At 37.5% G+C, this 27,920-nt stretch overlaps 1 protein-coding gene across 1 annotated transcript in view; it reads left to right on the top strand.

Annotated features, from left to right (window-relative positions):
* Nucleotides 1–27,920, top strand: part of TUT7 (terminal uridylyl transferase 7) — a 60,163-nt gene that overhangs the window by 22,688 nt on the left and 9,555 nt on the right. Inside the window, exons 12-27 of the mRNA XM_042780675.1 lie at nt 269–1,344; nt 2,610–2,760; nt 4,369–4,455; nt 5,051–5,151; nt 7,290–7,347; nt 9,688–9,791; nt 10,256–10,345; nt 11,171–11,284; nt 11,455–11,532; nt 12,134–12,311; nt 14,757–14,804; nt 14,888–14,979; nt 16,437–16,552; nt 19,864–20,189; nt 22,239–22,315; nt 22,695–22,758. Coding sequence (XP_042636609.1) covers nt 269–1,344; nt 2,610–2,760; nt 4,369–4,455; nt 5,051–5,151; nt 7,290–7,347; nt 9,688–9,791; nt 10,256–10,345; nt 11,171–11,284; nt 11,455–11,532; nt 12,134–12,311; nt 14,757–14,804; nt 14,888–14,979; nt 16,437–16,552; nt 19,864–20,189; nt 22,239–22,315; nt 22,695–22,758 — 2,760 coding nt within the window. The remainder of the gene's footprint in view (nt 1–268; nt 1,345–2,609; nt 2,761–4,368; nt 4,456–5,050; nt 5,152–7,289; nt 7,348–9,687; nt 9,792–10,255; nt 10,346–11,170; nt 11,285–11,454; nt 11,533–12,133; nt 12,312–14,756; nt 14,805–14,887; nt 14,980–16,436; nt 16,553–19,863; nt 20,190–22,238; nt 22,316–22,694; nt 22,759–27,920) is intronic.

Raw genomic sequence — 27,920 nt, 5'->3', positions numbered from 1 at the left:
TGTCTCCACAGTCACAGAGCAAAATAGGGAAGGGGTACTGGTTCTGAGCAGAATGGGTTCTCTTCGTAGAGAAGATACTTAAGAAAACATGTCTATTTCTTTTTTTATTCTTCAACTTTCTTCTTACTCCTCACCTCTAGTTTTTAAAAGCTTATAAAATACATGATAAATAGTACTGTTATTTTTTTGTTGTGTGACTTATTTATAGCCAGTTGATTTAAAACATAAAATACAAATGTATGATGTGATGAATTTTATTTTGTTACAGATCCCTACTCTGTTAAAAGGAATGTGGCAAGGACTCTAAATAACCAACCTGTGTTTGAATACATTCTTCACTGTTTAAGAACAACGTATAAATATTTTGCTCTTCCACACAAAATTGCAAAATCTGGCCTTCTGAAGCCTGTGGGTGCAGTTACAGATATATCAGAACATAAAGAAGTAATTAATCATGATCCAGATGTACAAACAAAAGATGACAAATTTGAAAATTCAATTTTGACTCCGAGTCCTGGTGCTATCAGTCGAACTGCAAATACTCACAAGGTACAGCCAGTTAAACAGATTGCTGATCACTTTGGGGACCCACCAGAAGAGGAAATGGGAAACATGCGCATCAGTGTCAGCCTGGAAAACTCAGACTGTATCAAAGCAGAAGCCAATTGTGACGATTATGAGGATGTTGGCATGCACCATCAGGAAACAGGAGGTGAAGATAAATTAAAAATTGAAAAGGAGGGCCAGCATTTGGCTGCTCATGATCAAGATCTAAACAGTAGCAAACATGGAGAACTTGCCATCTGTGGCAGTGCATGCAATGAGACTGACAGACCTTTGGATTTAGAAGGTTTCCAAAATCTTACAGTCCAAGGGCGTGATGGATTTGTTACTATAGTTGTCAGGGCTGATATTGATGAAGTGAGTATAGAAGGTACTGATGAACTAGAGGACTCTCTAAACCATTTTGCCCCTTCAGTACAGAGCCACACATCAGAAATCATTAACTCTGATGAAGAGGAGGAAGAAGAAGAGGAGGAAGAAGAGCCCAGGCTCACTGTCAACCAACAGGAAGATGAAGATGGTATTGCTAATGAAGATGAGTTAGACAACACCTATACTGGATCAGGAGAGGAAGATGCCCTGTCTGAAGAGGATGAGGAACTGGGCGAGTCTGCTAAGTACGAAGATTTGAAAGAATGTGACACACATGCTGATGGAGCTCTTCTAGTGGAACTGAATAAAATAAATCTTAAGGAAGAAAACATATGTGAGGAAAATTCAGCTGAGGACCAGTGTGATCTCTTCTATGAATTTAATAAACTTATCTTCACCAAAGGCAAGGTAATCAGTGCCACTACTAAACATGGAGCTAGGAGACTTTAATGCATGGAATTTCAGTTTTCATGTACTAGAACAAAGCTGTCTCCTTTTTTGATAGTGCTTAATGAGTTGATGTTTTATTCTAATACAATCCCTTGGTCTATTTCCCTACTTCAAACTCAAGGAAGTTTGCATAAAAGAAAGAAAAGGCTGTTAACAGTGAAAATAATTGCCTTTTTCTCCTGAGTGTACCATACTGGGTCCCTCATTCTCAAATGGTTTACAGTAGTTGCACATTATTATTTTCCATATTTTGGGAAGTGGAGTATAGACTTTGTACTTCAAGAAAAAGATTCAATGTCTAGGTACATAATAGAGCTGACGAGGGACAAGGTTGTAGTCACTTCTTGGCCACAGCCTGCTACCCGGAGGGAGTGAATAATTGGACCTGTGGACTTGGGACCATGGTCCCAGGGGACATCAAGCTCAATTGGCATAACATACTATACAAAAACATTATTCTATATCCTACTTTGATGAGTAGTGACTGGTATCTTAAAAGCTTACGACGGCCATCTAGATGCAATGATGGCTTTCTCCTTGTCCAGAGCAAAGAAGAATGAAGAAACCAAAGATAAATGGAAACAATTAGTACAAGGGACTGGTAGACCATGTGATCCTCAGCCTATAATATGACCATGAAACCAGAAGAACTATATGGTGCCTGGCTACCACTGTCAACCACTCAGAGGGGGATCTGTGTAGGAGATCCTGGATAGAGTGGGAGAACAATGTTGAACAACTCAAAATCATTAAAAAAAAAAGAAAAAAAAAAAGCATGTTTGCTGGTCTGATAGAGCCTGGTGAAACCCCTGAGACTATAGCCCCTAGCTGCCCTTCAGGTCTGGAATTGAACTCGCTCCTGTGGCTTCCAGGCAAATAAAAGACTGCCATATGGGCCGAACATTTACATCAGGTAGATACACTCCTTGGAGAGATCAATCATGGGAGGACAGAAGGGCAGTATATGTAGAGGGAGAAAACTCGGGAGGCAGGAATACATGGGAGGGAAGGACACAGGGAAGAAGTAACTGGGGAAGAAGAGAGCTGTTAAATTGTGGAAAATTGCAGTTAGTGTCATGAGAAAATGGGTATAAACTGCTATATGGAAAATGAATTTGATCTATAAACTTTCACCCAAATCACAGTAAAAATTTAAAGAAAAGCATTCAAGAGTTGGCAAAGTTTTATCTGAAGTCTTGTTTTGGTCTTCCCTGTTACTGCAGTCTCCTACAGTGGTGTGCAGTTTATGCAAACGAGAGGGTCATTTAAAGAAGGACTGTCCTGAAGACTTCAAACGAATCCAGCTGGACCCTTTGCCACCATTAACACCCAAATTTTCAAGTATCTTAGATCAAGTTTGCATCCAGTGTTACAGTAAGTTGTTAACATTTCTTTTGCTTTGTCTTAACATACTGAGTTGACATTTACTCATGAGTCATTTGAATCACTAGCCTGTAGCCTCTCTAAGGTCTTAAGGACTAAGTCTCTTCCATTCTCCATTGTATCCACAGTGGTCTGTTTAATGCCTGTCCCATTCAGTATCTTCATTAAATAATTGTTGAAGAAGGGAGGGAGGGAGGATTCTTCTGCTCTTAAGGTTAGAGAATTGGTAATTTCCATCTGGTGTTCTTGCAGTTCTTCCTAGATGCATTTAATAATATTGATAACAAGAAACACTTTATAGGCCAAGTAGGGAATAACTGTACACTGCCTTTTCCTTAGAGATTTATTGGACAATTAGCATATAAAGGCTGCTTTAATATTAGAACTATTGTAATTTTAAATTCCTCTTTGACTCTTTAATCCAATGTTTCCAAATTTTGCACATAGAATATAAAATAAATAAATAAATAAAATAGCCTACATAACAGCCTTTTAAGGAAGACCAGTTTGAGGAAGCATTGGCATACAGAGTATTTAAAGTCCTACAGATGGGAAAAAAAGACATTTAGAAGAGGTATGTAGTGGGGAATCCAGAGAGGAAGTGGAAAGAGTACCATTGTATTAAAGGGATTATAACTAATGTCACAAAACAAAATTTATATATATATATATTGTTGAATGAGAAACATATGCTCTGTAAAGTTTTTACTCAAACCACAATAAAATGTTCAAAAAAAGGTATGCAATTGCTTAGTAGTAGAGCTGGATTCATCAGATTGCTGCATTTTGACATGTCCACTTTTACCAAAAGACTTGTTTCAAACCAATGATTTAAAAAAAAAAAAAAAAGGATGTTATGAGATATGAAAAACAACTGAGTTCTCCCCAGACAAAAATATATACAGTAAAACCTGTGAGAGCTGGAACTTGACGGGAATGCCTTGTTTCTCCCGGTCTCACAAGTTTTCTCACTACTTTTCTGTCACTCATTTTATTGGAAAATATTTGAGTTTTCCTTCTCTGATAGGTTTCTGCCTTACATATATTCCAGCTTTTGTAGGTTTTACTTTATGTACATGCATACAAACTTTCCTATTTATACCCTGAGTGGTTCTCTGAAGACCGCCTCTATATAACCCTCAGGCTATCTGTGAAAAACAGGTGCAGAACCTTGTCCACATTAGGTCCATTTCAGGAGTAGTTTTCTTTAAGAAAAAGGCATCTGCTTTATTTTGCAGTGCTAATATTGTCTACTAGGAGCTCTGGTAGCATAGTGGCTAAAGCACTTGACTACTAACCAGAAGGCTGGCGGTTCAAACCCACCAGCCACTCCTTGGAAGGAAGGTTGGGCAATCCTACTTCCGTAGTGATACTGCCTTGGAAACCCAAGGAGGGGTCGCTATGAGTCGGGGCCAACTCCACGGCACATAACAACAACAATATTGTCTACTAAGATGACACATCAAATTTAGGGTATTTTTTGTTTTAAAGCTTGTTTTAATTTGTAGGAAAAAAAATTTATAGAAGATGCCATTTTATTTCAGCTTTTCCAAGGCCTTTTTATTCCCCTCCCCAAATGTGTCTGTTTGTTTTAAACAGAGGATTTTTCTCCAACAATTTTAGAAGATCAGGCTCGTGAACATATCCGGCAAAACCTAGAAAGCTTCATAAAACAAGAGTTTCCAGGTAAATCATTTTACTTTAGGGAAAGAAAGATAGGGCTTCAGAATGAGTACCTGAGGTCACAAAGCACATACGTTAATTTTGAGAATATAAAGTAATCTTACGGTGATGGTAGGGCATGGTTTCCGTTGTTTTTATGATGTACCTAGTATGGTCTTTTGTCTGAGAGGTCCTAATTTACCAACAAAGAAGGTGGTAGCAAGGTACAATTTTTAGTAGCAGATGCTTTAAGTGAATTTCATTTATTGTTAACGTTTAGTAAAAATTCACAGCTCTGTAAAGTGAATTTATTTAGAAAGTAGGAAGCTTACATTATTAAATATGTTTGAGGTAATCTACATTTTCCTTGAAATGTCTTTGTATTTAAGAATGAAGTGGCATATGGCTCTTTCATGCCATATACAGCTTGTATTTATTTGAAGTCACTTTTGATAGAAATAAAATTAGAATAAATGACTGATTAATAAGACAACACTCTAATAAGGTTAAAGTAGAATAGTTAACAATTGGGTATTTTTAATTCATGAGAGGGCTGATTTGATCAGAAAATTAAATGTGCTCAGGTAATTAGTTATTACTTTTCATATATCCCTAACAGGAACTAAATTGAGCTTGTTTGGCTCCTCCAAAAATGGATTTGGGTTCAAACAGAGTGACCTTGACATCTGTATGACAATTAATGGACTTGAAACTGCCGAGGTACAGTGACCACATAAAACTTCCATTTGCTGTGGCAGCATGATTTGACCAACCTTGACTGACAGTGCAGCTTGGTGTTTTTCAAATTTCACAGGGCATACCAATCTGTCTGACCAAATATATTAAAAAGCTTAGAGGCAGATCTGAGGAGTAGAAAGATAACTATTTCCTCAACCTCTAGTACAAAATGGATTTGAAAGCAGCATATGGAAATTCTGCAAAGTCAAACCAGCCTCTCCAGTGTCCCATTGGCTTGGCTACTTGGCTGACTTTGAGGCACATACCCGCACAAGGGTTTCTCTGGTGCTTTTTGCCAGGCAGGCAGTGTGGTGCAATGCTACGTGTATAGTCCAGAGACCTAGATATGTGGTCTTGGATAGATCACTATAAAGTGGAAATAATACTTTCTGTTCCTCTTAACTTTGTTGTTGTTATGTGCCATCGAGTCGGACCCGACTCATAGTGACCCCTCCTTGGGTTTCCAAGGCAGTATCACTATGGAAGTAGATTGCCCAACCTTCCTTCTAAGGCGTGGCTGGTGGGTTTGAACCACCAGCCTTCTGGTTAGCAATCAAGTGCTTTAGGCACTATGCTACCAGAGCCTCTTACTTTAGTGAATTGTTTGTTACTCAAATCACCGTGGATCAAGTGTGCCAGGATTCAGAAAACTAGGACCTCAGCCCCACTGCCTGTTTTTGTAAATAAAATTTTATTGGAGCACAGCCACACCCACTCATTTGCATATTGTCTATGGCTGTCTTCACTCTTAAGTGCAGAGCTGAGTAGTTGAAACAAAAGCCAAATGGCCTACAAAGCTGAAAATAATTACTCTCTGTCACTTCAGAGAAAAAGTGTGCTGGCCCCTAATGTATATGAAAGCATTTATGAAACAAAGTGCTATGTAAAATCTGAGAAAAAGAATTAAGCTTCTATTCTTTTTTTGCTTTTAATAACAGTCCAGATGATATATATGCAAATGAGTGCTGCTCAAGATATTTTGATATATGATCAAGGTATTGTTACACCTTTTCTCAGTTTCAAATCTTTGTCTTATGAAGATGTATCTGATGTGGGAAAATAATCAAAAGTTAACTAGCCCGAGTTCCGTGAATAAAATGGATAACTAAGTCTAAGTCCAACATGACCTGTTACACTTCCTCAAGATTAATTTTTTTACATGACTTATAAATGAGTTTTGAGGGCATTTCCAAAGGAAAATTGTAAATATGTTCTAGGATGTGTGTAACCATCAAAATGTATTTAAGTATAAACATCAAAATATATTTAAGTATAATTTTTTGAAATCGTAATCATATTTTTATATGACTTTCATTTGTCCATTATATTTTTGGCTAGTTCTATGGGGAAATAATGTGAGCATAATCACTTTCCCCGGCATTTCATAGCTCTTAATTAAACTGTAATGACAGCCTACGTGAAATGAGTAGCGTGAGGCACAGAAGCCCCTCTTATTTATTCTGGCACCTAGGATACTCATGAGGAATATAATTAGAGTGGGAGAAAATGGAGGTACCTGCCCATGGTGTCAAGAGTTAGCAGGTGCTTTTCACCCAGAGGGTTCCTGCCCAATTATAGCTTTTGTTGTACCTCCAAAAGCAATTAGTAAGTAGATATTAAAGAGTTTTCATGTCCTTAAGATTTTCCTATGAATACTGACTCACTACTACCTCTGATATTTCCCTGACAGGAAAAAGTATATATAGAAGGAGTTGGAATTAGACTTATTATTTCTGAAGATAATGAAAACTATTTATGACCAGGTTAGGAACGTGTCTTCCCAGGCCTAGAAAGTGACCAGTACGCTTGAGAGGAACATGCTCCTCAGAACTATCAACTATATGACACCAAAAGAATAGCATTTGCCCAAAAGCAGAGTTAAAACGGCAGGAAGGGGCAGGACAACTGGGCAAATGGAAATGGGGACCCAAAATGGAAATGGACAGAATGCTGACACATTGTGGGGAACCCAAATCACAGAATAATCTGCGTACAAATTGCTGAATGAGGAACTAAATTGCTTTGTAAACTTTGACCTAAACCACAAAAAATAACTTTTTGAAAAAGAAGAACTACCTGTCTTTTTTTTGATTCAATATTTTGTGCCATCTTTGTTGCAGGGGTTGGACTGTGTAAGAACTATTGAAGAATTAGCAAGATTCCTCAGAAAACATTCAGGTACTTCTACAAGCTTTCTCATTAGTGTTTTACATAGAATTTATTAAAGCCAGGGAAGCAGTATAATGCTAAATTATAGCATATTTGCAACATCAGTGTCTTAAAAAATCTTTTGTTAAGTGTGAAGCACTGAGCAGTTGGCAATTTGTATGCATTACTTGTTACATAGTACAGTTTTATTTTAAGACAAAGTGAGACAGGCAAGAAATTTTGGAAGTAGCTTTGCATGATCAACATTGTATAAATCAAAGTGTAAGTGTTGCTAACAGAAATATAAACTGTAATGGAAAGCACCCTGGACTGGAGTTATGGATTGTTTCTGCAGTTTTTCTGCTCAGTAAGCTATGTGTGACCCTGAACAAGTCACTTAACTTCACTTGATCTCTTTTCCTTCGTGAGAAATTGAGAAAAGAACAAGGTGATTAAGTACAGGGCCTAGTCATATACTAAGTTTTCAGGAAATATATGCTTCCTTTCCCTCCCACCAAGGTAAGCTAGACTTCCTCTATCTTCCTCCCCGCCAAAAAAACGCACTGCTGTCGAGTTGGATCCAACTCATAGCGACCCCCTCTTTGGGTTTCCAAGGCGATATCACTACGGAAGTAGATTGCCCAGCCTTCCTTCTGAGGAGTGGTTGGTGGGTTTGAACCGCCAGCCTTCTGGTTAGCAGTCAAATGCCTTAGGCACTACGCCACCAGAACGCCTGTCTTCCCCACAGACCTTTTTTTCTGAAAGTTTTTCTATCTTCTACATAGATACTTCCCCTGAGTCTGGAGCACTGTGTGTCTGCTTCGTAGATATTACCATGTAACTCTCAGCAAAAACTCACACTCAGTCTTCTCAGAGTGAATTCATCTTTCCCTTTACCACTTCACTTCCCCTGCAACCACCACCTTTGCCTGCCCTTTCTTCTGAATCCTCTTTCTTTTTTTGACTATTGAGTCACTAGAATGGGTGAAGTGATAATTAGATTGTTCTCAACCAGGTACAGTATGATTTTGGAGTCAGTCATACTTAGATTAGAATTCTAGCTACATATTCCTGAGAAAGTTACTTAATTTCTTAATCTATTTCCTCTTCTATTAAGTAGAAGTGATAAAAGATTATCTTCATACACCTGTTGCACATTAGATACTCAACTCAGTAAATGGTAATTCCTCCTCTTCCTTATCACCCCACCAACACTTCCCAGCCCCATCCTTATAGATACTGTCATGTGTCTTGTTTCTTCTTCTGCATTTCTACTGCCACCATGATAGCTTAAGCCCAGTCATTTTTCATAAGTGGTCATCTTGCCTGTACCTGCAATCTGTCTGTTACCAGAAGCATTGTCTAAATAGATGTGATCAGTGTTTCTCCCCAATTCATGCTAGCTCCTTGGCTTCTCCTTATCTTTAAGGATACTTCCTTGCAGGATATATACAGTCTTCATTCAGGTTCTTCCCAAGTTTTACCCTGTCTCATATTACTTGTTATTCCTTTTCCTCAAGTCTGTTCCACAGCCTGTAGAATTTCTTGGAAGTTTCTTGAATGTGCCATTTTATTTTGGACCTGTACCCTTTTCATAGGCTGTTTTCCTTGCCTGCTAAGTCCCCTCAACCTCCACTTTTTGCCTATTGTTCTCTTTCTTTTTTAAAGCCTAGGTCAGGGCATTCAGGTTGGAGGGGCACTAGCTCAAACAATTTTCTCCCCTTGTGTTGAAGTTGATTTCTTTTTGCAATCTTAGCAACTTATAGCTCCATGGTAACTTGTTTTGACAATTCAGATGATTGCACTGTTGGCTTTTCTCCAGATTACATACATATCCTCAGATGGGGAAAACAGGCAGGCCCCATATGGTCCAGACTCTGTAGTGCTTTCCTCTGTTTTGGTATTTATCAAACTGATACCCCTACACACATAATATACACATGGCACACACAGCTCAGTAAATTTCTGAAAGGCAGTAATGGCCTTCTTCATTCCTGTAATTCAGATATTGATGTGCTTAACAAAATGTAAGCTTTACCAAAAGTCTTCTCAGGTCTTTATTGATAACGGAATTCTTTGACTAGTCCTTAGTGAATGCAGTGACACAAGCCAAAGTTACATTTATAAGGTTTTATATTGTTGTTGCCATTAGGTGCTGTTGAGTCATCTCCAACTCAGCAACCTTATGCACAAAGAAACACTGCATGGTCCTGTGCTAGCCTCACAATCTTGGCTATACCTGAGCCCATCATAGTAGCCACTGTATCCATCCATCTTGTTTTATATTAAAATACTAATATATAATAATATATAAGCCAGTTATATTCCCTGGCTGTTGTATTTAATGATATGATCTTATTTCTGACCTAGGTCTGAGAAACATCTTACCTATTACAACAGCAAAGGTGCCCATTGTAAAGTTCATCCATTCAAGAAGTGGTCTAGAAGTGGATATCAGTTTGTATAACACATTGGTAAGATTTCTCCAGGCTTTTACTGTGAGGAAGTTAAGGGGAACAAAAACCTCTTAACTTAGAAAATCTCAAGTTGAATGAGCTATTCGTTTCACCTTACGCATTCTTTCAGCATTTACTTAGTGAGTACTTGCTGTATTCGGCAGTTTTCTGAATCTGGATGTATAAAAGAATTAAATTAGTACTAGTATCCATTCTGATAACCTTTATTTTCTAGGAAGTGTTCAAACTAAGAACACATTAATAGAATGTAAGTCATGAAATCAGATGTTACATATAATTCTTGGTTATTATCTGGTAAATTATGAGACTTGTCTTTAGGAAGAAATAAATTTAACTTCAGTCTTAATGTCTTCTTCCTATAAAATGATTCATAGTGTAAACCTTAAATTGTCAGAATATGCCAGTTTAAATTTTTTTCTTTTTTTTGGTGGCCTTGTGATAATAATTTTTTCTTTCAACAGGCTCTTCACAACACAAGGCTCTTATCTGCTTATTCAGCCATTGACCCCAGAGTGAAATACTTGTGCTATACCATGAAAGTATTTACAAAGGTGAGTATCCTTCCAGTTGTGATGTATCAGGAAATTTTATTACATCTTCAAACTCTTGAAAACAAAAGTCTGTAATTTTGAAGAACCGTTCCAAAAACCAAACCCACTGCTATCAAGTTAATTTCAACCCATGTTGTTGTTGTTGTTGTTATTTGCCGTCGAGTCGGCCCCGACTCATAGCGACCCCTCCTTGGGTTTCCAAGGCAGTATCGCTACGGAAGTAGGATTGCCCAACCTTCCTTCCGAGGAGTGGCTGGTGGGTTTGAACCTCCAGCCTTCTGGTTAGCAGTCAAGTGCCTTAGCCACTATGCTACCAGAGCTCTCTTTCAACCCATAGCGACTCCATATGACCAAGTAGAACTGTCCCACAGGGTTTCCAAGGCTGGACTCTTTACAGAAACAGATTGACTCATCTTTGTCCAAAGAATGGCTGGTAGGTTCAAACCAGCAACCTTTTGGTTAACAGCCCACTGCTTAATCACTGCACCACCAAGTCTCCTTTAAAAGAACCATAGCCGTATCAGATTCTTCTTTTATTTGGCAATCCTGATTCAGCTAGCTATAATCTTACAGTTATTAAATTTTACACGATGATCTGGACTTGATGTGGCTGATATTTTTGCTACTTTGTTGTTATTCTGAGATTGGTTTGTTTGATTAATTTTTTGGTTTGGTAGGCTTATTTTAGCATATGAAAATGTGATTTTTATTTTAGTCTCCTATGTCAAATCTGTTTTGCATGACTATATTTTTAGTGAGAATAGCTACAAACTTAGCAGAAAACATTGGTGATCTTTCCTCTGTTCCTGGTTTCTTTCCCTCTAGATGTGTGACATTGGGGATGCATCTAGAGGCAGCTTATCATCGTATGCATACACTCTTATGGTGCTATATTTTCTCCAGCAGAGGAATCCACCAGTCATTCCTGTCCTTCAAGAGGTATTAGTAAAAGTCATTGTATTTCTCATCTGTAAATCTTGGTGATCTCTGTTCTGAAATTATGTAGTTCTGTAGTTAAATTTTTGACCATTTTCCTACAGTTTATTTTGTTACAGTGCATTAAGGTTATATGCCGTAACTAATTTAATTAATTTATAAATTAATTTCAGATATATAAAGATGAAAAGAAACCTGAAATATTTGTTGATGGCTGGAATACTTATTTTTTTGATCAAATAGATGAACTGGTACGTATTTTAGAAGTAAAGATTTTCTTACATCTTTGACTAAAAGTTGCTGTAATATGTTGTAATGTCAATGAATTCTGTTACTACTTGTTACGTTTAAATTATGATGGTAAACGACTTGCATATACAGATGTTTCATTTGAAGTTGAAAACATTATTACTGAGCCAGGGGAGTTGCTAGGGATTATATCCAGGATTTCTTTAATGCCTAACAATTCCACCTGTTTAGGTAGCTTTGTTCAGAATGAATGAATAGTTGCACTTAGATTTTGTCCTGACAGTTTGGAAAGACCTTTGAGTTACAGAAACCCGGGAGTCACCAAGACTCTGGAATTTATTTTCATTTTTTCCGCTAACAAACTGTGCTCTGAGGCTTGACATTTAAAACTCTGACCTCTCCCTACCTCTGAGTCTTAGAATAGAGATTAATAAATTCATGTACATTGCATTTTAAAATATAAGTGGAAAGTTATATAATATTTTATGTATTTAAACTCTTCTTGATTAGAAATAAATTCCATTTTGTTCCCTCAGATAAAATGAATAATGATTTTGCACTTCAGTATAGAGCATGATAACCTTTGTTTCCTTTTATTTCTAGCCCAGTTATTGGCCAGAATATGGAAAAAATACAGAATCTGTTGGGCAGCTATGGTTGGGACTTCTTCGTTTCTACACAGAGGAATTTGATTTTAAAGAACATGTTATTAGCATCAGGAGAAAAAGTCTGCTTACAACTTTTAAAAAACAGTGGACTTCGAAATACATCGTTATTGAAGGTACAATAAAATCCAGCTTAAAATTGAATCACGTGAGGGCACTGCTCTTCATCCTTACAGAGCTCTTGCAGGTAGTGTGACCTGCCACTGGGACATGCAGTGCAGCCACCCAACGACTGTCCACACCAGCCAGGCTTGTCTCTTTCTAGCCTGAAGAATGATTTTTAGTTGATGCCTCACAAAGCCTAAAATTTTTGTTCACCATGACATATGTTGGTGAACCATGATAAATCTTTTACTACTCTTGGACACATACTGGAGAATAAGGTAGTGACTGAGAGAAGCCAACTTCAAGAGAGTGGGATTTTAAAATATATATATATGTATATATAAATTCTCAATTGAGAATTTGAAAATGGCCACTAAGATTAAATATTCAAGATCCTTTTTGCTCGTGACAGGAATTTACCTACTAATAATTACATGTAAATTTTGGCCATACTAAGATCTTTTCTTTTCCACCTGATTGCAAGGCCACAAGAAGCCATTAAAACCAAAAAAAAACAAACTCAACTGCTGTCAAGTTGATCCTGACTCATAGTGACCCCTCCTTGGGTTTCTAAGGCGGAGTCTCTATGGACGTTGATTGCCCAGTCGTCCTTCTGAGGAGTGGCTGGTGAGTTTGAACCTCCAGTCTTGGTTAGCAGTCAAATAAATGCCTTAGGCACTACACCACCAGAGCTCCTACAAGCAGCCATTAATGTTCCTAATTGATTGCTTATTTCTGGTTTGTGGGGTATTACTTATAAATGGACAAAAGTGAAGTTAACATATGTATAAGTGATCTGAGATGACTTAATAGTGTTCTTTTATTTTTTAAAAATGCTCCTATCATCTAAGTAATATGTGTGTTTTTCTAGGCTATGCATTCATCATTTCTTCTACCCATTGACAGTATTAAAATACATGGCACATTTGTAAAATGAAATTCTACTCACAGTGGGTTATATTTTTAACTTTCTAGGACCTCATACATCAAAAATACAGAACTTTTGTTTTCTTTCTTTATCATATAGTGGGTTCTTATGGTCTAATTAATTTTTATTTTTATGTTTTGAAGCCTTATCTTTTGCTTTTAATTTTTATATTCCTTTCAGATGAGTCCTTAATAATAGGCTAAAATAGAAATAAGATTTCATACATGATTATACAATCAATTATGATAGAATTAAGTAATTTCAGTGGTAGTGGTTTTAATTGTTCACTAGTTAATATGGTATCTCTACTACACAAATACCTCCACACAGGCACATATAAAATCACCATAGAAAGCACAATGACAACAGTATCCAGACTTTCTGGAGCCACTGAGGCTGGATGAGCTTCCAAAACTGTTGTCTTGGGATGAGCTTCAAACCTTAAGCCAAAAACTCTTCCCTAAAGTCTTCTTTGAACCAAAAATTAGCTTAGCTTAATTAGTAAAGTTTGGTGCTTGATTTGGTAATTAGTTAAGTGTATTGCTTTGAGCATTGTGCTCTTTTGAAGAATTATTTATATGAGATCAGATTGACAGCAGCAACTTGAAAGATTGGATGGGAGGCTTGGTGACAGTGAGTTTAAGATAATAGTGCTAGAATAAAGTGGAAAAGGATAGCAAGAATGGTAGCACAACTTGAAGAATATAACTTTTGTCACTGAATTGTGTTTGTAGAAATTGTTGAAATGGTATATCTTTGGCTGCATGTACTTTTGCCAAAACTAAAAAACTAAATAGAAAAGAAAGCATAGTGGCCAAACTAAGAGAGGCTTCTCATTATAGCAATTCTTAGGGTAGGACTGAGTGGAGGGCAGAAACGTGTGCTCAAGTAAACTGTCAGAGTCTACTCCCAATATGGTGCACCTCAGTTACTCTGCTTCAGAAGCATAACAGATAACCTGAGGAGACCTCTTTTTACTTCTTCACTCCTATTTGTGTACAATACAGTATATAAATGCAGTCCTCTATTTTCTCAGTGACATGATTCCCAAAAAAGGTTTGAGCTTCTTTTTGTGTGTTTGGGTTTTTTTTTCTTTTTGACCTTCTTAAATATGCTTTTAGGCATGTATAAGAAAATAGTCAAATGTTTATACATAATATTTTAATTATCGATTATTATGTGAATTATTTCAAATCATGTACAAAATGGAGCATGGTAGTGTAAAAATGCTTTTACTCCCATTTATTTCATGAAACTATTTAGATCTCATATACATCATTAAGATTAAAACATAAGACAACACTCTTTTTTAATGGACACTTTTGGGGAAACTTTTGCTTTTTATTTAGAAATAGCTACTACCTAACTGTATTACAGATTTTAAACTCATTTAAAAGACAATTCATTTAGTACTTTTAATACTGATGCTCAGAGTATGTGGTACTTTCTCCTTGTTTTATGTCAGTTGCTAGCTGAATAGAAGTATTTCCTAATTCATTATTTTCTGCCCTTAATTCTTTTGACATAGATCCCTTTGATTTGAATCATAATCTTGGAGCTGGATTATCAAGGAAAAGTAAGATACTTTGTTTGTAAATTTTAATAGGATCTGTTTTCCTTGTAATCCACCTAATTGGGCTCTAATTCCTTTCTCCTTAGTGACAAATTTTATAATGAAAGCTTTTATCAATGGGAGAAGAGTGTTTGGTAGTCCAGTCAAAGGATTTCCAAAGGACTACCCCTCCAAAATGGTAAGTGTCTGTTGAAAATACCAACAAACAATTCTGAAAGCCTTTAGGAAGCACCTCATTTGTTCACATTGCTTCAGTAATACCTTAAATACTTAGAAAGTCTAATGAGTCTAGCCAACGATTAGTACAGAAGAAGTCCTAAAAATTTCTTTTTTAACATCCCTGCTTTGGGTCCATCTACCAAGAAAACAGGGAGAAATAGCAAGAAGGGGAATTCGGGAGAAAATTGATCCTCTTGCTGCTTCTCCCTTCCACTGGTAAAGCGTATTTTGTGGCATTGCTGTTCCACCAGCTTCCACTTCATGCTGGTCTCAGCCAAGCCTGGTTTGCTCATGTGTAAGGATATGTTCTGCTCACTTCATAATGGCAAAGGGGTGGCAGTTTTGATTCTTTCAGTTTGCTTGCAAAGAATAATAAATCTCTTTGGCAGGGCTAGGAGAGTCGCAGTGGTGCCACTAACAGAACTGTCTGTTACAGTGTCACTTGATAGTCATATTTTTAAGCAACTGCATAAAACAAAAATTACATTATAAAAATTTACTTCAGTGAGAGAAAAAGTGATTAGGAACTAGATTTTATTTTGATAATTTATTTTTCTTAAATATAGTAATCTTAAATCTTTTTTTTTTTCTAAATGAAAAAGTTATTTTTTTCTTTCACTAATTTCCCTTAAAAAGGCCTTTTTTAATGATCTTTACTGTGTAGGTACAGAGGCATGTTTAAATTGATGACATCTGTGACTTTGGTCTTCCTACTGCTGTGGCATTTTTCTATACCAGTGCTTCTGAAAGTCGTTCATGTAAATCAGCCGAGGATCTTGTTAAAATGCAGGTTCTGATTCAGTCGGTCAGGGGTGGGGCCTAAGATGCTGCATTTCCAACAAGCTCCCAGGTGATGCCAATGTTGCATAGTAATTTGAATAGCCATAGAACTAGAGTCTTGATCACTATTTTTCCTTTCTTCTGTTATTTTTCCTTCAAAAGCCACAGCAAAACAAAGCACCAACACCAAAGTTTTTTGTTTTCTTTTCTTTTCTTTTTCTATGTATAATCTGTGTAATGTAACACATGGCCCTCAATTCATTAAATTTTAGCCTTTTCTGTTTATGAGAAAATGAAACCTGTACATCTGGCCTCAGATCCCTGGCCTCAGATCCCTCCCCAATTCTGGGGCTGTGGACTCACTGCCTGTGCCATGCCTTTTTCAGAAGTGTGCTTGATTAGGGCTGTACAGTGCTCTGCGTGATTAAACAGAATTAACAAAAATGCATTTAGCTAAAACTATCCTGAACCAGACCTTTTAATAGTGTAAGATTTTCTTGGACTTAAGCAATGTAAATAATATTTATAAAAAGTAACAACATGTCCGAATTGAGATTTAAGATCCCTCTTTGGTATCTGCATAGCTTTTGTGTTTTGATCTCACACTAATAGACTTTTATACCTATGTTCTTCTAGGAGTATTTTTTTGATCCAGATGTACTAACTGAAGGAGAGCTGGCACCAAATGATAGATGTTGCCGAATTTGTGGGAAAATCGGACATTTTATGAAAGACTGTCCAATGAGGAGAAAGTAAGTTAATATGGAAAATAGATGGTTTTGTCTTTATTTTCTTACTGTTTCAGGTTGTAAGTGAGGTTCCATTGAAATAGAGGAGAAATCTATTTGTATAAAATACAGCAGTTTTCAGATATTTTTAAAAATTTCAATGAAAACAAAATCATTCAAAATACGCTTTTAAGTACAGGTGAGTAGGTTTTACTCAGATACAGATAGTTGGTCGTCTTCAGACTTGTTCTCCTTCCCTGATTGTGATCATGGCCTAAAGCATTAGGCTTCCAATGGGGATGGAAAAATTTCCCTTTTATAGCAGTTAAAAGTTCAGAATCATTTCAGTCAATGTACAGAAAATGAGTTCCTTTAGATGTCAGTTACATTTCTTATGTATAATAACTGAGATGTACAACAGTTTCCTGGCGTATAGGACCCATCGTACCCTCATAACCCTTAATAAATGCTATGGGAGCTCTGGTAGCGTAGTACGTAAGGCACTTGACTGCTAACCAGAAGGCTGGCGATTCAAACCCACCATTCCTCAGAAGGAAGATGGGACAATCTACTTCTGCAGTGAAGTTGGGTCTGACTCGACGGCACATAACTAACTCTCACAATAAATGCTATTAACCAAAAGTTTGGAGGTTTAAGTCCATATAGGTATGTCAGTAGAAAGACCTTGCAATCTATGTCTGAAAAGTCAGCCATTGAAAACTCTGTAGATTATGTATAACCAAACAACTCATGAAATTTGCATCCTTGGTATAGAGGTTTTAGTGTTGTGGTTTCATGGGATATCCTAGTAGATTGGCCTAATAACTTGTTAAGTGCTTCTGTTCTACCTCCTAGTTTTTTGCATAGTGCCTGGGGTCTTAGAGGCTTGCAGGTGACCATGCATGGCACAATAATTGGTCTCTATTTGCCTGGAGCAACAGAGATAGAAGAAGAGAATTGGGAATAGGAGGAGGAAATAGAGTGTGTGGCTAATTGCCCCTGTGAACAACTATCTCCTTTGCCATTATACTAGAACTAGATGGTCCCCAACTACCATTACTGAACATTTTGATCAAAGATGCTACAGAAGAATCCTGATCAAAAGGGAAGAAATGCAGAACAGAATTTCAGATTCTCATGCAATCCATACTTTTTAAAGCCATAGAGGGTAGATGAACCCCTGAAATTATTGCCCTGAGATAATATTTAAACTGTAAAGTAAAAATATCCCCAAAGTCTTCTTAAAAGTAAATAGTAGTTTAGCTTAACTAGTAAAGAATGCCTGCCTTGAACATTACTCTTTATATATATATATGTTGTTGTTGTTGTTATATGCCGTCGAGTCAGACCCGACTCATAGCGACCCCTCCTTGGGTTTCTAAGGCAGTATCACTACAGAAGTAGATTGCCCCATCTTCCTTCTGAGAAGTGGCTGATGGGTTTGAACCGCCAGCCTTCTGGTTAGCAGTCAAGTGCCTTAGGCACTATGCTACCAGAGCTCCCTTATATATATAGAAAGAAAATTAGGAAAAAAAAAAAAAAAAACTAATTGCTGTTGAGTCGGATTCTACTTACAGCAACCTCTCCTTGGGTTTCCAAGACTTTATCACTACAGAAGTAGATTGTCCAACCTTCCTTGCGAGGAGTGGCTGGTGGGTTGGAACTGCCAGCCTTCTGGTTAGCAGTCAAATGCCTTAGTCACTACACTACCAGAACTGCTATATATCTTTATATTGGGCGGGGGTGGGGGGGAGTGTGTGTGTATGTATGTATGTGTGTATATATATATGTGTGTGTGTGTATGTAATAGGCGTATATTTATATATGTATAATAAAATTGACAACAGCAACTGGAAAGATTAGTTAGGAATTTTGAGGGCAGTCAGTTTGTTAGTAGGGGAGGAACAACTCATGAGCATGGCTATACAACTTGAAGAATATAATCAGTGTTGCTAAAATTCAGTACATGTAGAAATTAGACTTGGTATATATTTTGTATGTATATTCTCAACAACAAAATAAATTATTAAGCAAAAACCCTATGAAGCACGGTTCTACTCTGACACACATGGAGTTGCCGTGAGTCAGTCTACACAATAGCAACTAGTTGGGTCACCATGTTTTCTTCTTGTGGCCTTAGTTTTTGGGGGTGCGTTTTTGGTTGCTTGCTTGGGGGATATTGCTGTTTTGTGTGGTGGTGGTGATAGTAGATTTTTTTTTACCGTAGGAGTATCTTATTTGAAGTCATATTCACCAGAATAAGTCATCATCTGGAATTTGACAAGTTCTCTTGTAGTCTTTCTATGTTGATTCAAGTAATAGTCCTTGACCATATGGGGCAAAGAAGAAATGATTTTGACATTTAAGAACATAAATGTGCTTGTAACTATTGTTCCATTAAGGAGCTTAAAGTTTCTTATCTCACATTTCCAGTGTCTAGTAAAAAATGGTAATGCACTAGAAAGGTTATTCACAAAAGCATCCCGAGCTTAGGTGATTCGAGTTTCACTGCAGCAGTATCAAAGTGTAGGTATTAAATTAAGGAGTTCCACTAATTGAAAAACTTGGTTTTGCAACGTGAGAGCAATTGTGTGAATACAAAAAAAAGAAAAGAAAAACAACATCTTAAGCTCTGATGTAGCTTCTGAATAGAGAAGATGACTTCTTGTTAAGTGCCATCAAGTCGGTTCTGACTCATAGTGGCCCTATGCACAGCAAAACAAAACACTGCCCAGTCTTCTGCCATTCTCATAATCATATGCTATATTTGAGCCCAGTGTTGCAGCAGCCATTGTGTTGATCCATCTCATTGAGGTCTTCTCCTTTTTTGCTGACCCTCTACTTTACTATGCATGCTATCTATCCTCCAGGAGCTGGTCTCTTCTGACAACATGACCAAAGTATGAGAGAAGAAATCTTGCCATTCTTGCTTCTAAGGAGCATTCTGGCTGTACTTCCTCCCAGACAGATTTCTTCGTTCTTCTAGCAATGCATGGTACATTCAGTATTCCTTACCAGCACCACAAATGCATCAATTCTTCAGTCATCCATATTCATTGTCCAGCTCTCACAAGTTTACGAGGCTGTTGAAGAGACGATGGCTTGGGTCAGGCATACCTTAATCTTTAAAGTGACATCTTTGCTCTTAAACACTTAAAGTAGTCTTTTGCAGCTGATTTGCTCAGTACAGTACATTGTTTTGATGCCTAAGATAACTTGGATGTGTTAAATTCTTCTTTTTCCCTTTGTGGTTATCTCCTGTGTTTAGAAAGGTACCGTAATATTTTGTTAGGTTTCTGTTTAGATCTGGCTGATTTGTATTGTATCTTCTACAGAGTAAGGCGACGGCGAGATCAGGAAGATACTCCGAACCAAAGATACCCTGAGAGCAAAGAAAAAAGAAGTAAAGAGGACAAAGAAATTCAAAACAAGTACACAGAAAGGGAGGTGCCAGCAAAAGAAGATAAGTCCCTGCAGTGCACATCTCAGAAAGCCAAGCCAATGAGGGCCACTGTTGACCTGGGAAGAGAGAAGCTTCTCAGACCCCCAGTAGAGAAGTGGAAGAGACAGGATGACAGAGACTTAAGAGAAAAGCGTTGTTTTATTTGTGGAAGAGAAGGGCACATTAAAAAAGAATGCCCACAATTTAAAGGCTCTCCAGGTATGGACACCCACTACACTTTAATGTTCGTACTGACGTCTTAAGGCAAATCTCCTCCTTGGAGATAGTTTCTATTTTAATTATTTTAGATAGATAGATATACTTTTTAAAAGTAGGATTTGTTTTTAAGAAATTGAAATTCCCCTCTTTGATACTGAGCTTATTCTTAAATGTCTTAAATGCTTATTCTTGGTCTTATTTAGAGTGTTATGAAAGTCCTTTCATGATTTTTCTAAGATAGTTCTAAGAATGAAAGGTTTTTAGTCATTCCCGGTATCTAAAAATGTAGACAAGTGACTAGAACACAAGCTGCAACTTCAGCCTCACTGCTCAGCATGTGCACTTTGAAAATCAAAGTGCTGCTGGACAGGTATGAGGCAGTAACTGAAGTTACCTTGGGATTCCATACTTTGTATGCAGGTGTGCCAGTTGCCTAGTCCTTTAAATACACATACTACATGTATAACAAAGGAATAGACAGAAATGCACCAGCTGCTGTCGAGTTGGCTCTGGTTCAAAGCAACCCCCATGTGGGTCAGAATAGCATGTGCTTCCTGTGCCTCTTGGTGGCTGATCTTTTGGAAGTAGATTTCTAGACTTTTCTTCTGAGGTGCCTCTGGGTGCACTGGAACTGCCACCCCTTCAGTTAGCAGCTGAGTTTGTTAACCTTTTGCACCACCCAGAAAATATACTGTTAAAAATGGTTATATCTGCAGGGGGAATTTGTGGAGGATTTTATCAAGTTTCTACAGTGAGTATAACTATAGAATGAGGAAAAACTATCATTAAGAAGTTCAGAATCACCAACAAATCTTGACTCTCTGAGTTGCTATGTGTGGGCCATTTCTGTTAATTGGGTGAGTGTCCATTGTGAGGCAACTTTTTTTTGACACTTAAAAGTAATGGAACTTTGTATGTGTTTAAGAAGTTATGAAGCAATTTACACTCTTTCCAGAACAAACCTGAAAGTGGATCAAATTTTATGAACAGAAAAGAATCCTTAGGAAGTAATTTTTTTATTTTTTTGTAGAAACCAAAAACTGAAGCAGTAACTCTGTTGCTTCTTCAGTTATATGTGTTTGTGAAAAACATTCCCCCCCAAAAAAGTCAGTGCTGCTTAACAATTTCCTTAAAATACTCCAATGTTTATTACTTCTAAGGAACTCATATTCAAACATTTTTGCCCTAACATGAGACATACCAAAATAAGTTATTTTTATGATGATAAGAGGAGAATCTATTTAAAAGAATCAAAGTAATGGCAACAGGTAGCATATGTTGAGCATTTACAAGGGTCGAGAACTAATTTAAAAGCATGAATTATCTTGTTTAATATTCACAACAGTTTTGTGGAGATACTAAGTGTGGCCTAATTAATCCCCATTTTATAGATGAGGAAACTGCAGTGTAGATAAGATTTCATTTCGTTTTATCAGATTTAATTTTGTAGGCTATCCTTCATGAGAGCTCAGGGTCTGTGTCTACCAATAGCATGAAGCAAGTTAGCATTTTGCTCTGCTTTAAGAGAACAAATCAGTGAAGGAATGCCCTGTGCATTCTTCTGTCTTGGATGTACTTCTTCTTTCTATCTTGATAGCAAGTTTTAAGTTGTTTGCTAATGAAGTCCTCAAAAAATAGAGCAGTGGTTCTGGCAGGCATGGGGACAGCAGCAAATCAAAAAGACCAGTATCCTGCAGGGTACTGGCAAGGCTGAGGGAAGCCTCATCTGCAGTCTTGGTTTCTTCAGAATATGGTATTTACACAGTCATTGATGTAGCCATCATATTACAAAAGTAAAAGAAGAAGGGGATAGGAGCATTAGAGTATAGTGAATTTCCTTCACTGCCAGTTAAGTGAAAATGATCAGCTTCTTCCTGTCTAAAAATTATGCTGCTCCATCTTGTTTCTTCCAATCCATTGTTTTGTCCACACATTGTATCAAATGGAACTTCTGTAATACTAATAGAAAATCTTCATCTGAATGTGTGAAAGCAGAGCTATTGCTTCCAATTTAAAGTAGGAACAAAAAGTACTCATTTCTTTCTTTAGGTTTGTCTAAATCAGATTGTGTATTTGGACCCCTTCCTTCAGCTAGCTCTTTGAGACCAGCTGGCACATTCTTTCAGGTAAATCTAGCTCAAAATGCAGAAGGAAGCTTTTCTGTCATCTGTTTACTCAGGAAACCCTTCCTGAGTACTAGTGGCTCTGTACCAGGTCCTCGGTTAGGTGCGGGGACAGCTGCAGGCCTGGCTCCTTCCTTCTGACTGGCCCCCACTGCTTCTTTCTTCTGCGGCCCTGGTGCTATGTGCTGAGCCTTAACTGCAAACGGGATGGCAGGGCAGCTCTGAAGTACCCCTGCATCTGAGTCTTCCTTTTAATTTGCTTGCAGAATTTTGCCATTCCGTTCCTCGCTTCAGCTATCCTTTTTGGATATGGTTACCATTTTAAGGTTGTTTCAGATGCTGTTCCTTTCGATTTAGTAAACCAGTCTATTTCATTTTTTAGGCAGTGTTTTTACATGAAGACAAAAAGAAACAAAATACAGAAATATTTTTGAGTCCCCAGTCAGGTATGTGGGTTTTAAAAAGCGAATGTGGTAGTGTTGTTCCCTTTACTGCATAGTTTACCACATGCCTTTTGACACACTTCCTCAGGAACGACATCAGAATCACTGGGTGAACTTAGAAAATTGCATTTGCCCTGTTCTCACCTTTATTTCTAAATCTGATTCATCGGTGGTTAGGCTTGGGCCTATGTATTTTCAGACGTCCCAAGTGATTGTTACTCCACCCAGTTTAAGAACCACAATCCTATTTTTTTTTTGTTCCTCAGCTGTGCTTTTTGTTTCTGCCTTGTAGTTACCACTGTCTAGCCAGCAGTGTATTCTCCTATTGGAGATTATTTGCCATGCACCAATTAAGGAAATGAAATAACTCTTAGCCTAGACTCTACTCTTTATCTCTCTGCCATTTCATTCATTTATTCATTCAACAAATATTTATTAAGCCCTATCAACACAGACACTGAGGATATAGTAGGAAAAAAGCAAAGCTCATTTTCTCATTTGCTCTACCTTCTTGTTGAAGGAGATAGACAATAAAAACCAAACAAACCAAACCTACTGCCATCAAGTCAGTTCTGCCTCAAAGTGACCCTGCAGAAGAGAGAACTTCCTAGAGGGTTTCCAAGACTGTAAAGCTTTACAAAAGCAGACTACTTCCTCATCTTTGTACCACAAAGTGGTTGGTAGACTCAAAACGCCAGCCTTTTGGTTAGTAGCCAAATGCCTTAACCACTGTGCCACCAGAGGATAAAGAAATACATAAATATTTCACATGCTAATAGGTGCTTAGAAGAAATATAATGCAGGAGAAGAGAATGTGGCATAGGGAGGCAACATTTATCATAAAGTAACATTTAAGCAAAGAATTAAAGTGAAATAAATCAGAAGAGAAATGGAGTTAGGCTATTGTATACAGACTTAATAACAGTATTTGTCCTTGGACATCACTGAGACCAAAGTGACAGGAGTGGAATGGTCCAGGGAAGAGTGGTAAGAGATGGAGGTATACAGGCCTGCATCATGAAGCAACCTATAGCCATGGTGGGGACTAGATTTTTTTTTATTCTAAGTGAGATAGGAAGCTAATGGAGAATTTTGAGCAAAAGGATGCTGTTATCTGTATTCTGTTTTTAGAAGTCCATTACAGCTGTGTAAGGGTGGACACTTACAAGCCAACTACAAGGCTACCGTAGTAGCTCAGGATAGAGTTAGTGATGGCTGAGACTTGGGTGGAAGTGATGAAGCAAGTGAGGAATGGTCAAATTATGGATATCTTGAACATAAACCCAACAAGATTTGTTGATAGATGGATGGTAAAGCGAGAGAGGAATGACTCAGAGATGGCATTGATTTTTGGCCTGAGCAACTAGAAAGATGGAGATCAAAAATACTGAGCTGGGATTAGACTTAAGAGGACCAGATTTGGGAGGGAAGTCAAGTTCCATTTTAGATGTAAATTTAAGATACCTGGTAGATACGGTGCAGTGCCTAAGGCATATGACTGCTAACCAGAAGATTGGTTCAAACCCACCAGCTACTTCGTGGAAGGAAGACCGGGCCGTCTGCTTCCGTATGTTTTTACCGCCTTGGAAACCCAATGGGATTCCAACTCGCTGTGAGTAGGAATTGAGTTGCTATGAGTTGGAATTGACTCCATGACAGTGGGTTGGTTTGGTTTTGGTTCTGGTAGATATCCAGGGACAAATGAGAAGGAGGCAATTGGATATATAAACCTGGTGTGTATCAAAGAATCACACCACCTTTACCCAATAGCATACATGTGAGTATTATCAGTGTACGGATAGTATTTAAAGCCCTGCATCAGGATGAGGTCACATGGGCTGTATATGCAAATAGAAAAGAGAAACACATTTAGAGACTAGGAGAATATAAACAAAGGAGACAGGAAAAGTGGTGAGTGAGGTAGAGGAATCAAGAGAATTGGAGTCCAAATAAATAAAGTACTTTAAAGAAGAGAAATTGGTCATTTGGGTGGATTTTTGTTCATAGGTCCAGTGAGATAAAGACTTAGGTTAAGCATTGGATTTGGCAACATGTGGAAGTCACTGGAGACTTTGGAAAGAGCCATTTCCTTCGAGTGGAAGGGAGAAAAACCCGATAGGCATAAGTTCAAGAAATACTAGAAGAGGAATTGATGCAAAGTGTCAGGACCCTAAAGGAAGAAGCTGCGGGAGGCTGGACTGAAGCTCTGAGGACATTTTACTGTTTAAAGAGTACTTGTCAGTCCTGAAAGGGAAGGGAGAAAATTGAGGGAGGGAGAGAAACAAAGTAACTTTCACATGATCGGTAATAAGCGTTTTTTTAGAAAGAAGGAATAAAACCATAAAATATGTGAACATCTGGTTTCTGGCCTACAGACACACTTAGTAACTTGACTCAATCACTCTCTTTCTCTCTCTGTTTACCTTGTTCAATAAAATTAGGGTTAAAGGAGGGAAATTATGTAAGCAAAGAGAGTATGTGAACTGTGTAATTTATGGGAAAAGTTTTTGAAATTTTAAAATTTCACTTTATAAACTGACATGTATGTAAGATATAAGACAACCCACATATTTTTTGCTCATCTTTTACATATTTTCTTGCTAATGACTAAGCAATATTTGCTTTTAGATTGAAGCGATGTGTGTGTTGGTTAGAGTATGTGGTCTTAAGTGATCTGTTTTCCTCTGTTGTCACTTATTGAAAAATACCAGTTCCAGGCTCACAGCAGTCTCCCAAATCCCAAAGTAGAACTCCTGCCTGGTTTCACTAACCAAATCTGTAAAAAGCAAGGTCTTAGCATCTCACCAGAGCTGAAGCTAAGACAGTTCCCAACTAGGCCTTTTTGCTTATCTCTATTTTAAATGTTGTAAACAGGAGAAAAATAAATGGATTTAAGTGTCTGTCAGCATCAAGATGAATTCCCAAGTAGATAAAATAATCTAAAAAGATTCTTTATTATATGTGAATTTCATACTTGGTTTTGTTTTGGTTTTTTTTTTGAGGGGGGGGATTGAGGAAAACTTTTGAAATGGCATTTAATCTGTTTATAGTCAAAAAGAAGTAAGGGTTGATGTTGGCATGCAGAATGAGTGGGATCATTTAAAAAAAAAGAAAAACCTTCAAAGAATTACCACCCTTACCCAGACGCAAGTGATGTGCATTAGAGGTAAGGAAACAGACACCTCTGTGAGGACACATAATCGCAACTATTTCCTGGAGAGATTTTGTATTTGTGCTCAGTGGAACAATTATGTACAAATAAGAAAAAGTACTGAGAAAAACCCCAAAATCAAATGAAGTGTAATCAGAATGGAGCCTATTGATTGTTAATGAGAACAACTATGAAAATATTTTATACCGGAAAAAAATCCCATCCTTTCTTAAATGAAGTGTTCTTCCATTGCCAGGAGAAAGCAGCAAGCATAATGTTTAATAACATGGGCTGTGTGAGCAGATTGCCTAGGTGTGTCTCTAGATTTGTGATCTTGAACAACCTATTCATCCCCATGTGCCTTAGTTTTGCCATCTGTAGAAAGTGTTTAATAATAATATCTAACAGGTAGAGTTATTGAGAAATCCATGTAAAAAGCACTTACAACAGGACTTAGATTTAGTGAGAGCAGAGAAAAGGTGGTGGTGGTTGTCATTGTTGTCGTTGCAGACATGGTCATGGTCATGGTCATGGTCACGGTGGTTGCCTCGATGTATTATTCCTGTCAGCATTATTCCTACTGAAGACTTTACATATCTTCGAAGTAGAATTTTAATATAATATAACAGTTTTTTTTTTTAAGTGGGAAGATGTACAGACACTAGACATATACCTATAAATGGCATTACCAGTGGACAATGATATGCATTGCTGTTAAGTCAATTTCAATTCATAGTTACCCTTGTGGGACAGAGTAGATCTGCCCCAAAAGGTTTCTAAGGCTGTAAATCTTTAGGGAAGCAAACTGCCAGATGTTTCTCAGACAGAGTGGCTGGTGGGTTCAAACTGCCAGTCTTTAGGTTAGCAGCCTAGAACTTCACCACTGCACCAGCAGGGTTCCTTAATTGACAATAAGTTAGGATTTCTTTAATTATCTCTTGAGTAAAGACATGTTTATAAATCTTTTGAGCAACTGAAAATTTTATAAACTTAAATTTACTACTTTGAACAAGAAAATAAAAAAACATGTGTAAGTCCTTAAAACCCATCCTTTCCAATAAATAAAGCTCTTCAGGCAAGCTGTTATGACTATCAGATTTATCTATGAAAAATTAATCAATGTTGTTGTTGGGTGCCAATCAAGTCAACTCCAACTCTTAGCGACCCTGTGTACAACAGAACAGAACACTGACCATCTTCACAATCCTTGCTATATTTGAACCCATCATTGCAGCCACTGTTTCAGTCTATCTTGTTTGAGGGTCTTCCCCTTTTTTGGTGACCCTCTACTTTACCAAGCATGATACCATTCTCCAGAGAATGGTTCTCTGACAACATGACCAAAGTAAGTGAGATGAAATCTGGCCACTCTAGCTTCCAAGGACCATTCCAGCTATACTTCCTCCGGGACAGATTGATTCATTCTTCTGGCAGTCTATGATATTTTCAGTATTCTTTGCCAACACCACAATTCAAAAGCAAAAGCTCTTCTTTGGTCTTCCTTGTTCATTGTTCAACTTCACACGCAAATGAGGTGATTGAAAATACCATAGCATGGGTTAGGCGCACCTTAATCTTCAAAGTGACATCTTTGCTTCTTAGCATTTTAAAGAGGTCTTTTGTAGCACATTTGTCTAGTGCAATATGACATCTGATTTCTTCACTGCTGTTTCCATGAGTGTTCATTGTGGATCCAAGTAAAGTAAAATCCCTGACAATTTCAATCTTTCCTCCATTTATTATGATGTTGTTTATTGATCTGGTTGTGAGAATTTTTGTTTTCTTTATGTTGAGGTATAATCCATACTGAAGACTGTGGTATTTGATCTTCATCAGTAAATTAAGTCCTCTTCACTTTCCGGATGCAAGGTTGTGACATTTGCATATTGCAGGTTAATGAATCTTGCTCCAATCCTGATGCCACATTATTCATATAGTTTAGTTTCCCAGATTATTCGCTCAGCATGTAGGTTGAATATGTATGGTGAGAAGATACAACCCTGACACACATCTT

Source organism: Orycteropus afer, unplaced genomic scaffold, assembly GCF_000298275.1.
Source record: "Orycteropus afer afer isolate SDZICR_OR568_19922 unplaced genomic scaffold, OryAfe1.0 scaffold00005, whole genome shotgun sequence".
Taxonomy (NCBI): Eukaryota; Metazoa; Chordata; class Mammalia; order Tubulidentata; family Orycteropodidae; genus Orycteropus; species Orycteropus afer.
The sequence above is the reverse complement of the archived record's forward strand: the minus strand, read 5'-3'. Positions and strand labels throughout refer to the sequence as shown.